The sequence below is a fragment of the Acartia tonsa genome, chromosome 4, assembly GCF_053477335.1.
Source record: "Acartia tonsa isolate MP-2025a chromosome 4, ASM5347733v1, whole genome shotgun sequence".
NCBI lineage: Eukaryota > Metazoa > Arthropoda > Copepoda > Calanoida > Acartiidae > Acartia > Acartia tonsa.
Genome location: NC_137263.1, coordinates 8028102 through 8043728, shown reverse-complemented (window position 1 = coordinate 8043728; position 15627 = coordinate 8028102). Strand labels below are relative to the sequence as shown.

The following is a 15627-nucleotide window of genomic DNA, read 5'->3' as shown; positions in this document are numbered from 1 at the left end:
TAGCAACCAGCTTTTGACATTAGGAACCAGCAGACTCAGTCCACCCAGTAATAAGTGGCCGCCAAGTTGAAATAGCGAAGTTTTCTTTTTTTTCAAAGAAAGTATTCTCTCCAGTTCATTTTTAAAAACGAAGCTTTTCTATACCTAGATTACCTCGTACGGGCGGGATTACAGTCCAGGACCTTTTTCGACTTGGTGTACTGTCTAGATCCTGATCCAGCAGAACTAAGGATGACTGGTACGCACCCTTCTCTGTCCAAACACCCAAGGATATTAGGTTAAGTAACATCCAACAGACAACCAACTCTCTATGATGCACGACCTTTGTCTGAGAAGTCCCAACTGTGCATGGTAACGAGTTGCGCCTTTTTTGGGCCAAGGCATTCCCCCTACTCTAACTATTTATGTCGCGCATCTGACATAGCAGCAGTAGGAACCATTTTTAACGTCTTTAGTTATGACGCGGTGTCGGCCCGAGATTCGAACCTATCACCTTCCCGACGACGAGCGGATGCGCTACGTGTTGAGCCACGGTCGCGGGTCAAGCTTTTCTATAATTAGGGTCTGTCCGTCCACAACAATTAGCTTTTAAAAGTGGAATATTTAGCTCTTTTAGTTAATGTAGACTTGTTTGAATTGTCCTATCGATTTCAAACTTTACATGCTGATTCCTATAACAGTTAGGTACGATTTAAAAAGCGTCCCGACTCTATAATTGTTATCAGGAAGTTAGTACGCCCATTTAAAATATGTTCATTTTCAACCTATTTGAGAACAATTTTTATGAGTTATAATCATCATATTCATCTGATTGTTGGAATAATGATTCCTATTACATCATGGTATAATGCTATAAGAAAAGTAAATCTATAATCAAGTCCTAAAAATGTGAAATTGCACCTCGGGTGTCACTTCTACAAAAGATATGTTTTAAAGTTAGGGAATGTGGCATAAATTAGCAGGTTAATCGAATTGTTAATAATATTGTAATATTAAGAAATTCCCCAACTCATTTACGTCATTATTTAAACATTAATTTTATTCGCGTTTTACATTTAAGGTAAATTTTAGCTCCTATCGTTAATTTAGGCATTTTAGAAGCGTTCTTTTTTAAACTTAAGTTGATCTGTGTTACAATAGGGTAAATAGGTAAATAAGCTTAGCTACTCTATCAACATTAAAAAAACATCTACATGTCAATTTAAAGTGTTGCTTTTTAGCTTTTTTTACAACATCATATTTGTAATAACTATGGAAGGAAATATTTGCTGATTTAATACTTTAGTGGTTGTGATTGAACACTCCTCAAGTAGCAACTATCAGGATCATAAGAACATGCAATCAGACCCAATATCCAGATAAAACCTGGATGTAAGGGTTTATCCTATTATATAAACTAGCAAGGTTCTTTTGTCTGAAGCTTTGAATCTCAGGAACTACTGAACTGATTGGGTTCTTTATTTTAGGTAAGCCTCACATAGGTTCCGTGATGGTTTTAGGCTATTTAATTTAAGATTTACGTCTTGGGATTGTTTTGAGCTATTTTTCTAGCCGCTTTGAATACAGAGCCCCTAAATGGTAGGGGTGCAGTGCAGATGCTAGTATTAAGTATAAGTTAAAAGTGTTCATAGCTGACATAACATCGACACGCTGTTATATCACGTTATCTATATCCATTATGTGACATTAAATTGAATTAGTCACATAGTAACATTATTCTATTAACTTAATGAATGATAAATTAATAGCACAAGTATGACATAAACATCATCTGTAAATAATCCAACTAGCAGTATACGCACGGATTAGCCGGAATTCGCTGCCCAGCCCTATTAAAAATATTTATTTGATTAAATTCAAATACATTTTTTTTAGTTTCATTACTTTTCTCTTTGTCCATTACAATTGAGAGCTGTACCAAGCTACAAGGGGCGGTCAAATAAAACCAGTCTTGATTATAAACAATTATTTACTATCAGTTTTATTACAAGTTTTATTGTGTTAGGTTGTATAATATCTAAAGTAGCGAAGCTACGATATAATTAGTGATTATTTTTTTTATTGTTGTCACAATGATGCCTGTTAATCCGTTGATGCATCTTATTTTAATGAATTTGGCAAACAGTACATTAAATAATTGTACGGTTAGTATTTTAATCCTATTAGACCTGCGGCATTAGTGTAAATGATAGCGTGCCCTTTTTCTGTCAGTGGGAAGTCGGGTTCGAGTGTGGGCCAAACTGCGTTATACTAGGAACGTTTAAAATGGTACCCACCGCTGCTATGTCTGCCACATGACACTTATGTGGAGATTAGCAGGAGTACCAAGGATTAATTTGCCCATAAAATATCCGTTTATGAAAAGATTAGGTTATTTATGACAAACTGTACTTATTACGATATCTCTGCGTTTATTGAAGATAGTCAGCTGAAATTTATTAATTACAGGACTGCAGCCTGCCTGCCGGTGGTGGAATTGTTGAGAACTCTACGGAGCCTCTACCTGAACTGGATCAGGTTGATAAAATACAACACATGACGGAGAAGATTGTTACAGCTGTCGGCAAAACATTGGCGCTTGTTTATTGCTTAGGTAGGTCTAAGGTTTTCAGACTTTTTTGTTGGCGTCCAATTCTAGTTTGGCCTTTTAATTCTATATAAGGGCATATATCCTTACGAGCCTACCCCTTCGGTCGAATATCGTCGCACTGGCCTACCATTGGTCAATTAAAATGTATACTGGCCTACCATTAGTAATATTGTCTGTGTATTTGTATTGGCCTATCATTGGTTATTTGTATTGAATGACGTAATTTTTTATTGGCACTATAAAGAGCTTCATCGTCTCAACAAACCCCGCCCCCTGGAAAACAAAATTAGCTGATTTATTTTAATTTTGGTTCTACGTATATAGAAATATATCCAGTAGTGAGGCTACTCTAATATGTATATAGTTGTGTGTCCCTCTTCTTGTCTGTAGTGTTATATGATTGCTGCTTTCAGCTCTCCCACCCCCCCTCACTTCCAATTACCTTCTCTTTTCATCTCCTTCGATTTAGCACCCCTTTATTCTTTTATTCCATACCTCTTATTTCCTCATTACGTGTTTTTAATCATCTTGATTTGTTTAGGATTGATATTAATAGTACTGTATTACTGTTATGTAGCACCACGTAATAGTGACATAACTGTCTCTATACATTGCCGATCAAATAACAATAACTCCTCAGCAGCTGCAGGCGGCGAGACAGGCGGAGTTGGGGTTGGTGCCCGCCCACAAACCATGAGGCGGGTGTGGCGTTACAAGGACCTTCCCCCTTCTTATGACAGCATTCATTTTTCTGATCTTCCCCCTCATTACGAGGTAATATTTTTTTAAATTTTTAGTACGATAAGATATTGAATAACTTAAAGAGTATTTAAGAAATGGTTTCATTAATTATAATATTCTTATTTAACTAATAGCTATTGCGTCCCTAGCATCTAGGGGCTCTGTAGTTAAGTTTTAAGAAAGGGTACAGGAAAAATATCCTACAGCTATACTTGGGCTTGAATCTAAATTGAAATAGCCGAAAACCATCCTGAGACCTCTATACAAAGAAGAACTCAATCAGTTCAGTAGTGATTGAAGTCTTAAGCCTCCAACAAAAATCCTACTACTTTATGTAATAGGATGTAAAAAAAGAAACCTATAATATATAATCATCAATGAAAATTTATAGACAAGGTGTATTCAAATGAAAAAAAAAAGATTGGGACAAAACGGTATAGCTATCTCCAAGAAGAAAAGAGATAAAAATAGGATATGTGATACTTTGGAAAGGGACATTCAGAGAAAACAACAGCGAAACTTTTATTACCACAAATAAAAATGATAATTTGTTAGCAGTAGCTTACAATAGATCAAAGAAAGCAAGGTCCTAAGCACAAAGAAGGTTAATAATAATAAGCTTCATAACTTTTATTTGTAAATAATTGTTTTATTTTTAGGATGCGACTTCAGTACGTCATATGCATCAGTCCTCCCCACCCCCATCTCAACATTTATCCACAAATTTTATTACAGTTATATAATCATACTTTGTGACACAATTACTATAAAGTTAAAGTAAGGATTACGTAAACAAATGCTAAAAATCGAATTTTTATGTTTATTTGAACTCTAGTTTTAGCAATTCCAAACTTTTAAAAATACAATTTGTATCAAAAGCTTTGCTTAAGTCTAAAAACGTCATTTAATTCATTTTTTTTGGATCAAATTCAATTCAATCAAATATTGTTACTTATAATGAGAAACCTTTTATAATAAGGAAAATTAGGTTAAATTTTTTTTGTAATTTTATGGATTTCTTGCAAAAAATTTGATCTCTTTCTGTGATATTACTTGTAAATTGTCCCTGATGATGAAAACTAACCTGTTTTATCGACTGTAAACATTTTATTTGTTACATATTACTAATAACATGATAATTGAGTCATGTAAATTGTTATTGACAAATTTTGTAAATAAAAATATTTTTTTTTTATATTTTTTCCTCAGAATATTTAAAATGTCGTCCTATTTTAAACTGTTCAGAAAAAAATGATTTTTTTGAAGTGTAATATCAAACTCTACTTACTCAAGCTTTTTTATTTTACCTCTATTATAAGAAATGTTAGCCTATACAGTAGATTCAAGGATTTGCTTGAGGTATTAGGTATCGTATCAGAATCAAAATTTATATTTTCCGAAATTTTCTGTTTTAATTTATATTTATCTGGTTGTTGATTTTAGAAAATAATAAAGTATTAATATTAAGATTCTAGCAACTTTGCCTATGCGATATTAAAAAAAAGTACTTAAGAAAAATAATTTAAATTTATATATTTCCAGTTTCCACGTAAATGAGAAAATTGCAACATAATTTTTTTAATTGATTACTCAAAAAGGACTCTTTAAAAGATCTTTAAATTTGGATTTTAAAAAACTTTTTCAAATTTTCTGTGCCTACATTTGTTTAATTTTCTTTAACAAGAGCCTAATGTGTTCTCAACTCCAACTCCCTAGATAAAATAGATGTATTATTACTTTAATCTTACACTAGATTATCACGTACTCTAAGTGAAACTTGTAGCTGGCTAAAAAGACGACCTCTCATCCACTGCCTTTACCCCATATACTATCCCTCCTACCGAGTGAACAAACCGACAAATAAGTAATGTCTACGTTAACAACCAAAAATTGACGACAATTTTTCCCCTTTCATATATGAAATTATATCCACCTATATTTTATATCCATTCTCGATAACGACTCCCATCCTTTTTTACCAATTCATCTAAAATACAAAGGAGAATGATGTTTGTCCTTCCGTCTGTCTGTCTGTCCGTTCGTTCTACGTGTTCTACTCTTCAGGAAATATACCTACTGGTCCTGTGATGGTTTTATGCTATTTTCTTGGGGGTGGGACACCCCCATCCCCTCAAAAACCAAAAAAATCCCCCTTAATTTTTTTTTATTTTGCTGAAGATTTCCTTGGTCTTTTTACGAATTTCGCCTTAATTTTTTTATCACCTCTTGGGGCAAAGCCCCTAAAAGGCTAGGGGCGAAGCCGCTAGTGTATTGATAAAGAAAAAAACAAATATTAAAATACACAGAACACACTTTATTTATTTATCAAAAACAGCGACAAAATGCATAAATTAATGAGAAATAATAAAAAAAATACTCGTTATGAGAAATTCAGTCCGAGATTAATACAATAGTTATTAAAGTTGAGCTGTAATCATGTTTACAGTATTGCTTCGAAACCGATTAATTTCCGGTGGATTAGAACCGGTTCTCAGCCATACTAAAAAATTATGTATAGCATCGTATAATATCCAATTTTCTACAAATATAAGATTCTACAATCATAAGATAAAAACCAGTTTTGTTAGCCCGTGCCTTTGGCATCACGGGTCTAAGAAAAACTGGTTTCAATCTTATAATTGTAAATCTTTGTATCCGCAGAAAGCTGTTCATAATACGATGCGATAAATAACTATTCCATTACGGCGCAGAATTCAATTAATTTCTGCTGGAAACAAACCTTTCTGAACCGTGGTGAAAAAACATATCTTGTATGATTCTTATTAATAGTTTATAAAAACGGCAATAAAAATGACAGCTTTGTTGTTAGCCCGGGTCTATAACCTCGTCCCCTAGGGGCCAACAAAAAAGGAAAGTTAAATTGAAATTGAAATTAAAATACTTAATTTTATTTTATGCTTTTAGGATAAAAAATGCATTGCATAGTTGTATGTAAGAATTTCTTTATATAAATTTGTTAAAAATACAAATTGCGACGCCTAAATAATTTTAGGATGTATAAAAGGCGTTTATTATAAAACTTTAGGTTTCCAAACAATTATAAAATATGGCCAAAAATTTTATTCAGCGAACAATAGTCATAAAAGTAATGCCAAAGAATAAAATATAAAAGTTTTTTATAAATTTTTGGTAAAAATAGATTTTCGATGTAAAACTAAGAGTAATATCGAAAAAGAACACAGAAATGTTATATTAAAATCTAGATTTGTAGGCAAATTAAGGTAATCTTGATGCAAAATATTTTAAAAAGCTATAAGACCATTGCATTAAGTACATGTTAATTTTGTTGGTTGGGGTTGAAACAGAATATTTAGTATCCGACTGTGATCAGATATTCTCCAAGTTTTTCTGTAACTGTGGCGCACTGCTCGGGCCGCACAGGTTCCTAAACAGATTAACATTAAATCAAACTAATTTTTTTACAATTGTATAGCATATTCTAACAAGGATGACAACATCTATAAAAGCGATGCACTGAAATGATAAGACAAACAGAAATGAACACTTATATAGTGTCAGAACTGAATAATCAGAATATAAATGTATAAGAGTCGAAGCAAAATTGTAAGTAAATTTGTTGAAAAACTGCTTTATACAGGATAATGTTTATGGACATACTTACATATTTAGGACTTGACTATAGAGTTGCTTCGCTTATAACGTTACACTTTGTTGTCCCAGGAATCAATATACCAAAAATCAGATCAATCGGATAATTAGATCACATAAAAATTTGTTGTTAAAAAAGGAAAAAAATCAACATGTTTAAAATGGACGTACGGAAATTTTGGTAATGCTTATAGAGTTGCTACGCTTTTTAAATCGTACCTAACTACTAAAGGAATCACCATACAAAATTTGAAATCGATAGGACAAATCTAACATGCCTAAATTAACAAAAAGCTATTCGTTACGGACAGTCGGACGGATCGACCCTAATTATAGAAAAGCTTCGCTTTTAAAAAGGTCAACTTCTCTCCATCTCGACACTTTCACTTCAACTAAAATTTGACCCTTTTTTGTAGCATTTTTTCTAGTTCAATAAATTTAAGTAATTTTGCTAAAAAATTCTCCTACATAATATGTAATATGTTGTCGTGTCTTACAAATTGAGTAAACAGCAATTCAAAGAAGACCCTACCTCGTATTGGCAGACAATGACGGCCTGTTTAGTTTTCATAACATGAAGACCATTGGGACCCTTCTTGGCTCGTATTACGTTCTCGGTACTCGACAGGAAAATATACCTGAAAAAAACGGAAAACTTAAATATATTTTTTAAAAAAACGAATGAGAGATTGTGTTTACAGTCGTCCCAGGCTTGTCACAAAAATGGTTAAATAGTCGTCAACTTGTCATAGAGGCGAAATAGTGAGCAATTGAATATTTCTGAAAAGTTCAACCAATTCGGATCTGCATTTTCCTAGATATATATTTAGCTTCAGATAAAACCTAACTACTTTATTTTTTTTGAATTAGATTAAACATTTTGTAAATATATGTGCACGAACGCTAGGAAAATACAACACAAACATACACAAGAGAATCACCGACAAACAGACCGCAAGAAGAAAATTTGCTTGTTATAAATCTGTGATTACCGTAATATGCTATTAGAAACCTTAGTTTGAAATGCAACTCTGTAATTAATACATTTATTCCAAGGTATTAACATTAAACAGAACTAAAACTTAAGATGTCTCCCTGTTAATCAATCTGCATTCAGAAAATAAGGATTCTTTAGGTAAAACATCTGTACACTTATTAGCAATTCGTATAAGTGTACCAAGATTTTCATGTTAAACATAAATCATTTTTTTCAATACAGTGACATATTCTTTAAATACCTAAACATACCTAAAATAACGACCACATCTATCATATCCGTTTTGGACTGACGTATCGACCATTAATTTGGAAAATCTCTGTCTTTGTATACTGATGGTGTTGGCTTAGTTTATAACTGTTATTAAGGTTTTTTCTGTGTCTAAAGATCTCTAAAATTGCTAATCCGAAAGTTTCTACCTATCAGGTTAGCATATTAAATGTGTTTGGGTGATTTAAAGTTGTTTACTTGCCCTTTCCAGCCCTACCCTATAGGCTAGGGACGTAGCAACAAGTAAAGAATAAGTTAACCAGTCTGAATATCCTAATTTGCTAATAAAATATTGTTCTAACTAATTGTAAATAATTATAAATTCTAATTTAATCATAATGCAGCACATTTAGATAGAAAGGTACAAGGGGAATTATACAGGGGTTTGCCCCCCCCCCCAAAAAAAAAAAAAATTAAGTACCTCCAATTTTTAAAAGCGAAGCTTTTCTATAATTAGGGTCGGTCCGTCCGTCCGTACGTCCGTCCGAGATAGATAGCTTTTATTAATTAATTTAGGCATGTTAGAATTGTCCTATCGATTTCAAACTTTGCACGATGATTCCTGTAGTAGTTAGGTACGATTTAGCAAGCGTAGCAACTCTATAATCATCACCAGAATGTCCGTATGTCCATTTTAAACATATTGATTTTTCTACTTTTTTAACAACAAATTTTTATGTGTTCTAATTATCCTTTTGATCTGATTTTTGGTATATTGATTCCTGGGACAACAAAGAACAACTTTATAAGCAAAGCAACTCTATAATCAAGTCCTAAAAATGTAAGTATATCCATAAACGTTATCCTGTATCAAGCAGTTTTTCAACAAATTTACTTAAAATTTTGCTTCGACTCTTATACTTTTATATTCTGATTATTCACTTTAGAAACTATACAAGTGTTAATGTCCGTTTGTCCTACCGTTTCAGTGCTTCGCTTTTATGGATGTTGTCATCCTTGTTTTGTGATACTTCAAGCCATGGTTCAAGGAACATTTCGCATATATTCGCGCCCCATTCCCCCCCCCCCCCCATCACAAAAAAGCTTGACGTCCTTAAACCAACACTTCCACTGTGAGATAAAATTATCCGACCAAAATTTAACATAAAATCATAATCTTGGATGTAAAGTATTGAACTGCAGCTCAATCAAAAACCTTGCCTAGGACTAATGTAAATCTTCAATGAAAGATAATCTATTTCCTTATGACTGCTTGAATAATTATATCTGTAGGGGTTATTCATTGTAGTTTAGACAAATCTATACGTTTTCCTTTCCTGCAATAATATCATGGCAAAAAAGCAGAATCTCAACAATTAGAATTTGAGATAGAATAATTTATCGTCTATTGTCCGCTCACTACAACTCTATTTTAAAAGGAGGGGGTTTTGGGGTGGGGGGGGGGGGGGGTGGTGCTGATATGTATTGTCTGGTAAATTTATTATATTATGTGTGATAAAATAAGTATATTGACCCCAGTGCAGTTATTATACAAAATAAAGTTTTTTCGCCCTGCATTTTTATAAGAATACATATATTTTTTTCTTAACAACTGCAACATAAATAAGGTTTTCCGATATGAGCTTTAATTTATCGGTTTTTGAGTTTGTTGGTATGTGTGTACAGTCTTATCTCATAAACGGATGGATTGGTTCCACATAATAAGACCACTTCTTATCATATATTATGACGAAGACCAAACTGCATTAAGTTTGCACCACTTTTGACGCCATATTCTTCATTTTTTTAGGGGTTTTCTTTCCCACTTCTCCTCTCATCTTCCTTTATTTTAAGACGTCGCAGGAATCAAAAGTGACACAAAAGTAATGCAGTTTGGTCTTCGTCATATATTATTAGCCTATAAAATAAGAATCAACATTCAAAACTAAAAATGTTATGGTAAGAGTTTAGAGGTCTTACTTTAATTTCTCTTTGAAGAATAGAAAGAATAGAAATAATTCTCTTTTTCCTTTACAAATAAACAGTATCCAAAAAGTTATCTGAAAGAAAGTTTTTTTTGTTGTATTTATAAAAGAAAATATGATAGAATATATGTTTTAATAAGCATAATTAAGAGTTCTGTGTTTGATTAGAAACAAAAAGACTAAAACCGAAAGGAATTTTTAGATTTTCTCTTTTTTTGTTACTTGATATTTTGTAATAAATTCTGAGTAAAGTAAAAACTTGACAAGAACCTGTAAATATTTTCCACAAAAAGAATAAAAACTTTGTATAACAAGAACTATTTTGTTCTTAGTTAGCACAGCAATAACAAACAACAATTATATAGAATTGAATCATAAGGCTTTAATTGTAATTATTAGAAATTCTTGTTTAAGAGAAAAACTGCAGATGGACTGTACCAGTCTAGACTGCTTCAATTCTGTTTTTCTGGACAGACAGACGTACCTGCTTTAATTAAGGTGTAGCTTTGCTGAAAAAAACTTAGATAGAATATTGTCTACATCTTGGAGAGACATTGATTAAGGTAAAACTTTACTTAGTTTTCACATAAAGAAAATACAAAATAAATGTTTTTCATTTCCTACATACATTTTATTTTATCTGTCCCATTTTAGGTATTTTAAAAAGAATATTATGTCCGTAATTTTATTTAATATTTGTATTTTTTTTGGAATATTTTGAAAATAAATAACAAAAGAAAAAATACATATAAGCCATGTGGTAAAAAATCTGACCTCGACAGCCTTAAACACAGCAGCATTTAGACGGGGACTATAAGCCTTAGCAGCATCTTAGGCCACCCTAAACGCCTTAGCCCCCCGGTTAGATATTTTAAGCCGTAATCTTAAGCCGTAACCAATAACCGTTAGATATATTAATAACCGTATTTTAAGACGTAACCAATAATCTTAGCTTTTATTCAGCTGCAGTATCTCGGCAGTAGGGGCGAAGCCGAGACTTGACACAATTAAGATAAATTTTTAAAGGGTTTAGTTTAAAGTATAGTGTAGATTATTATAAAAGTGCTAATGCAATTTAGGGTAAATTTATATGTATATGAAGCCTTATCCAATAATTTGGTGTAAGAAATCCTTTAATGCACTGCACATGCTACTGAACTTCTGCATTCTGAGTTTGCCGGCAGAATCCCTTGAATTTGTAGGCAGACCACACCTAACCCTCCTTATTTTTAAAAAAAAATAAAATATAACTCCTGATTAACCTAACTTCACTGATACCTTTGTTTATAATCAAAATATTTAGGGAGGGGGGGGGGTGGGGGTGGGCAGGGTTGCTTAATAGCTGCAGTGATATGTCCATGTGCCACATGCCCTACTATCAAATTTCAAGCAAAGAAGTATTCGAGTATTTGGCTAATATCAACACACTGTTAATGTAAATAACAAGACCAATTATTTCCACAAGAAAATAATATTTAATTTTAATGACATAGTTTTGGGCATGGGAGTTAAAAAAAGAAAATTATTTAAGGTCTCTGATAAAGATATATGTGAAATAAAAAAGAAAACATTTATCATACTTTCCTTTGAGTTAAACAGCCTTACAGGTATAAAGAAACTACACTTTTAAACATGATTTATCTTTTAATATATTATACCCCATACAATATAAGCTAGCCTAATTCATTTTATTTTTACAAATCCGTGGGCAACGTAACGTTACACGTATATATGAGGGAGATTACACCCACCACCGCAAATTTTAGTTTTAAAATATTTTTTTGGGAGGGAGGTCGGGGTAGTAGCAGAATTAATTTTTTCTAGTGGTATTATCTTTGAGAAATATTAATTCAATAGTTTGTGAGATCTTTCTGTACATACAGCTAGACACACAGACATCAAAATATCTTTTAAAAGTATTTAAACCATCTTTATTTTAAATACATCTTATTTTGAAAGAAGAAACCCCAATTGATTTTGTATCATTAGAAGTAAACACAAAATCCCAAATGTTTACAAATATCAAATATATAAAATATTTATTTTCCCTTGTTTGTAAAATGATAAAATACCCCCACCCCATATCCTCTCTAAATTAGAGTGGTGTGGGTACAATCTATAAAACTTGTAAATAGCAAAATATATTTTGGAATTGAATAATTAAAGTCCAGTAAGAGTTGAACTAAGAAACAAGGATATTGCACTCAAGGAAAAAAATTTCTGTCCCCAATTTACTACCAGCTAAACATTAAAGTTTTATTGAAAAAATATTGAAAAAAAAACTTTTTTGTTTACTGATTATGATATTTAATTGTCTCTTAGAATGAGAGAAAATATATATATTGTTTAGGTAAAATATGCCTTACTCTTTTAAAATAATTCTTGCAATATTGTATCTTTTCAAATTAAGCCAAGTTTCCGCTATCCCTTCATGTTACCCCCATCCGGCTGAAATACTCCCTTGAGCGAGTCTTGCCATCAATATATTTGGCAAGGTGAGTCTAGAGAAGGAATAATATGCCTCGTCAAATGTACTTTCCCCAATTCTATCTCCGTTGCTAATCTAACTATGTTCTAACATTATTGCTGATTTTTTGAAATAATAAATTTTTGACCAATTTAATGCTAAACAAATCAAGGATTTAAGTAAGATATTTACTCTTTCAATAAATAATAATTTCTCAAAAAATAAAGTCAAATTTACCGATTATAAAAAAAAAATTCCTTAAAAGTTTTTAAAATTTTTTTCATAATTTTGTATAAACACCAAGCTGTTAGTCATCGAATGCTTTAATCCCCCAACTACAACTCCACTATATGTATATAGAACATCAATAATGACTCATTACAAGTTAGAAAATATTTCAAATATGTAACAAACTGTCATCAATTATGTGGATCTAAAACATTTGTTAAATTATAACCTTATCATAATTATAATTATAAACTTTAATATGTAGGCCAAATTTTGTGTCTAATTGTTTGATAATAATAAAAAAAACCAGATAATTATTAAAGGATGGAAATAGTTTCGCATTCGTTTGACGGCTCACATTAGAAAAAGGGTATAAGATTGACCTTTTTTAGCCTTCTTGTTTCCAATAAGTGAATAGGTTATTTCAATAAAGAATCTTCATATTGTTATTGACAGAGCCGCCTTTTTCAATAGACAAACGGTGGCTCTGCTTTTCTGTCAGGGCTAAGGTTTTCGTCAGAGCCAAAGCGGACAACTTTTTTGCAGAGGGGGGCGAAAAAAAAACGGCAGGTCCAAATAAATGATTATCGGAATATGTATCATGATTGCAACCAAAGAGAATGACATAAGTATACATACAACAGTAAAAATATATTACCTTGAACCAGCGATGGTAATCCCGTTCTGGGCCAACTTCTCCTGGTCCGCAAAGTTGGCCAATATCGCCTTCACCTCCTCCTGTGACACAGAAAAGCCCTCAGAGGTGGCCCAGATGGTTCCGTCGTGGCCGGCTATGGCGGCCTTGGTGACCTGCTTGGTGGCCAGCAGCTGGTCATCTACGTAGCTCTGCCAGGACATGGTTAATGTGGAGGTTTGTAGGTAGTTGTGGGTTAGATAAGGGGCTGAAATATCAATTCAATAATTGCTTAAAACAGTCATAAAAATCTTTCAAAAGGTTTAGAAAATTAATTACAATAAAAAGAAAATTTCAAAGATTTTTAAAAACTATTTATCTAAAATTAAGTTAATCCAATTAATTTTTTATAAAAAAAAAAACAATGATTACCTAACAAAAAAGGCAGTCTTTGGAAGAGCTTGGTATTACAATTATAAAAATTTCACTTTCTGTGTTTAACTAAGAGGGCAATTTTCAGTCTTTTAACTTTTAGTTTAGTGCAAGTAGAGTTGTGGGTTGATTTGATGACTAAGTAGACTCGTAGAGAAGACTTAGACTAGTGTAGACTACACTTATAATACAGAAAAAGCAAATATAAATACATAGTAAATTTTATATTGAACTGGGAAGGGGGGAGGGGAGAGGTCTTGGTACTCTTGGGGTAACTATACTTTTATTCATTTATTAGGGAAAGGGAGCAGGGAGAATAAAGAGAGCAGAGACGACGGAGAATATTTCCTCTGTTAGCACAGAAACCCTTCCTTTCCACCCCCTTCTTCTTAGTTCTTATACAAAGAAATTAAAAGGGAATGGGGGGTACCAAATGATACAAAGAAATGTAAAGGGAGTGGTTCAAAATATTCCATGTACAAGCTTAATCAAGGGGGATTTTTACAGATGAATATTTAAAGAAGGGAAATATACACGGACACCAAGAAGAAAGGGTGGATGTATAAAAAAAGGGGGAGTTTTATCGTTCGTTTTGCAGAGGAGGATGCTGAGTTGAAGTGGAGGATGAATTCACCGGCCGGCAATAATATCCCCCAAAGGACCCAGGGAAAGGAGATAACAACACTTATATCCCTCAGCTCCGTCTAGCAGGGGTGAGTCATTACGGCACAAATTTTAGAATAATACACAAATATATATATATTTTACATGAAAGGAAAATAGAGATGATGTTTTGTAAATTTAAATGACTCATTGCAAAATATTGTAAAGTTACTTACAAAATTAGCACAGCCCTGTGTAGACAAAGACCCGTGAATGGCAGGGAAAATTGGCAATGTTTTGCAAACTTATACTTTACATTTGCAAAACATTACTCTTACTTAATTGTACTTTTTATTCCTTGGAATATGTATGGAGGTTAAAATTATTATTCTAAAAGATGTTATGCAGCAATATTTTTTAAAAATTTCTCTTGGGAGAGCTGCTATGCTCTGTTTTTCTAACCCCACCCAATTTCATTTCCACACACACAACACACAAACACACTCACACACACTTACACACACCCACCCACACATACACACACACAACACTAAATACCCCCTGAATCATGTGTAAATATTTTGGAAAAAATAAGTGAGTTATGGTTCTCCTTGGTGTTTTTGTACGACCAACAAAGTTTTTATTAGCTCTGTTTTCCGTTTACAGTTCTATTATTGTTAACACTTCGACACACAACCCATACCTACTTTATTCCCCTACCTTTATCTTAAAGAATCTTTTTGTATGCTTGAATGGCTTAAAACCTGACAGGAACCAATGTTAAACTAATTTACAAAAAAAATTGATGGTTGAACTTTTGCTAAGAGTCGAGTTTAGTTTTGTATGAGAAGAGATTAATGTTCTCATTTATATATGTCAGGTTTAATTAATTCATATTTAACACAAGTAGAACAATATCCATAACAGCGAATGATCTGAAATAATCAGATAAATCAATATTCCTGAGTGACAGCTTTTAACAGAAATAAGAATAACATATGAAAGAAGAATGAACGAAAACTTTATGGACATCCATTGTATTTTTCATAAAATGCATAATGGTTGATACAGACATACTACAATTACATATCTGTTTTTGTCTCTCCTGCG

General features: G+C 32.5%; 2 protein-coding genes across 2 annotated transcripts; one reads left to right on the top strand and one right to left on the bottom strand.

Annotated features, from left to right (window-relative positions):
• The first annotated feature begins 1595 nt into the window (after positions 1–1595).
• Positions 1596–4528, top strand: LOC145315899 (uncharacterized). The gene is made up of 4 exons (XM_080156041.1): positions 1596–2144; positions 2449–2593; positions 3132–3364; positions 3991–4528. Exons 1-4 carry the CDS (start codon positions 2073–2075, stop codon positions 4072–4074), a joined length of 534 nt encoding a protein of 177 aa, XP_080012167.1. The 5' UTR covers positions 1596–2072; the 3' UTR covers positions 4075–4528.
• A 1096-nt stretch (positions 4529–5624) lies between these two features.
• LOC145315898 (profilin-like) lies at positions 5625–14195 on the bottom strand. The gene is made up of 4 exons (XM_080156040.1): positions 13915–14195; positions 13507–13750; positions 7494–7599; positions 5625–6737 (listed from the first exon to the last, which is right to left on the bottom strand). The coding sequence occupies exons 2-4, from the start codon at positions 13704–13706 to the stop codon at positions 6663–6665; spliced, it is 381 nt and encodes a 126-aa protein (XP_080012166.1). The 5' UTR covers positions 13707–13750; positions 13915–14195; the 3' UTR covers positions 5625–6662.
• Between the last annotated feature and the right edge of the window lie 1432 nt (positions 14196–15627).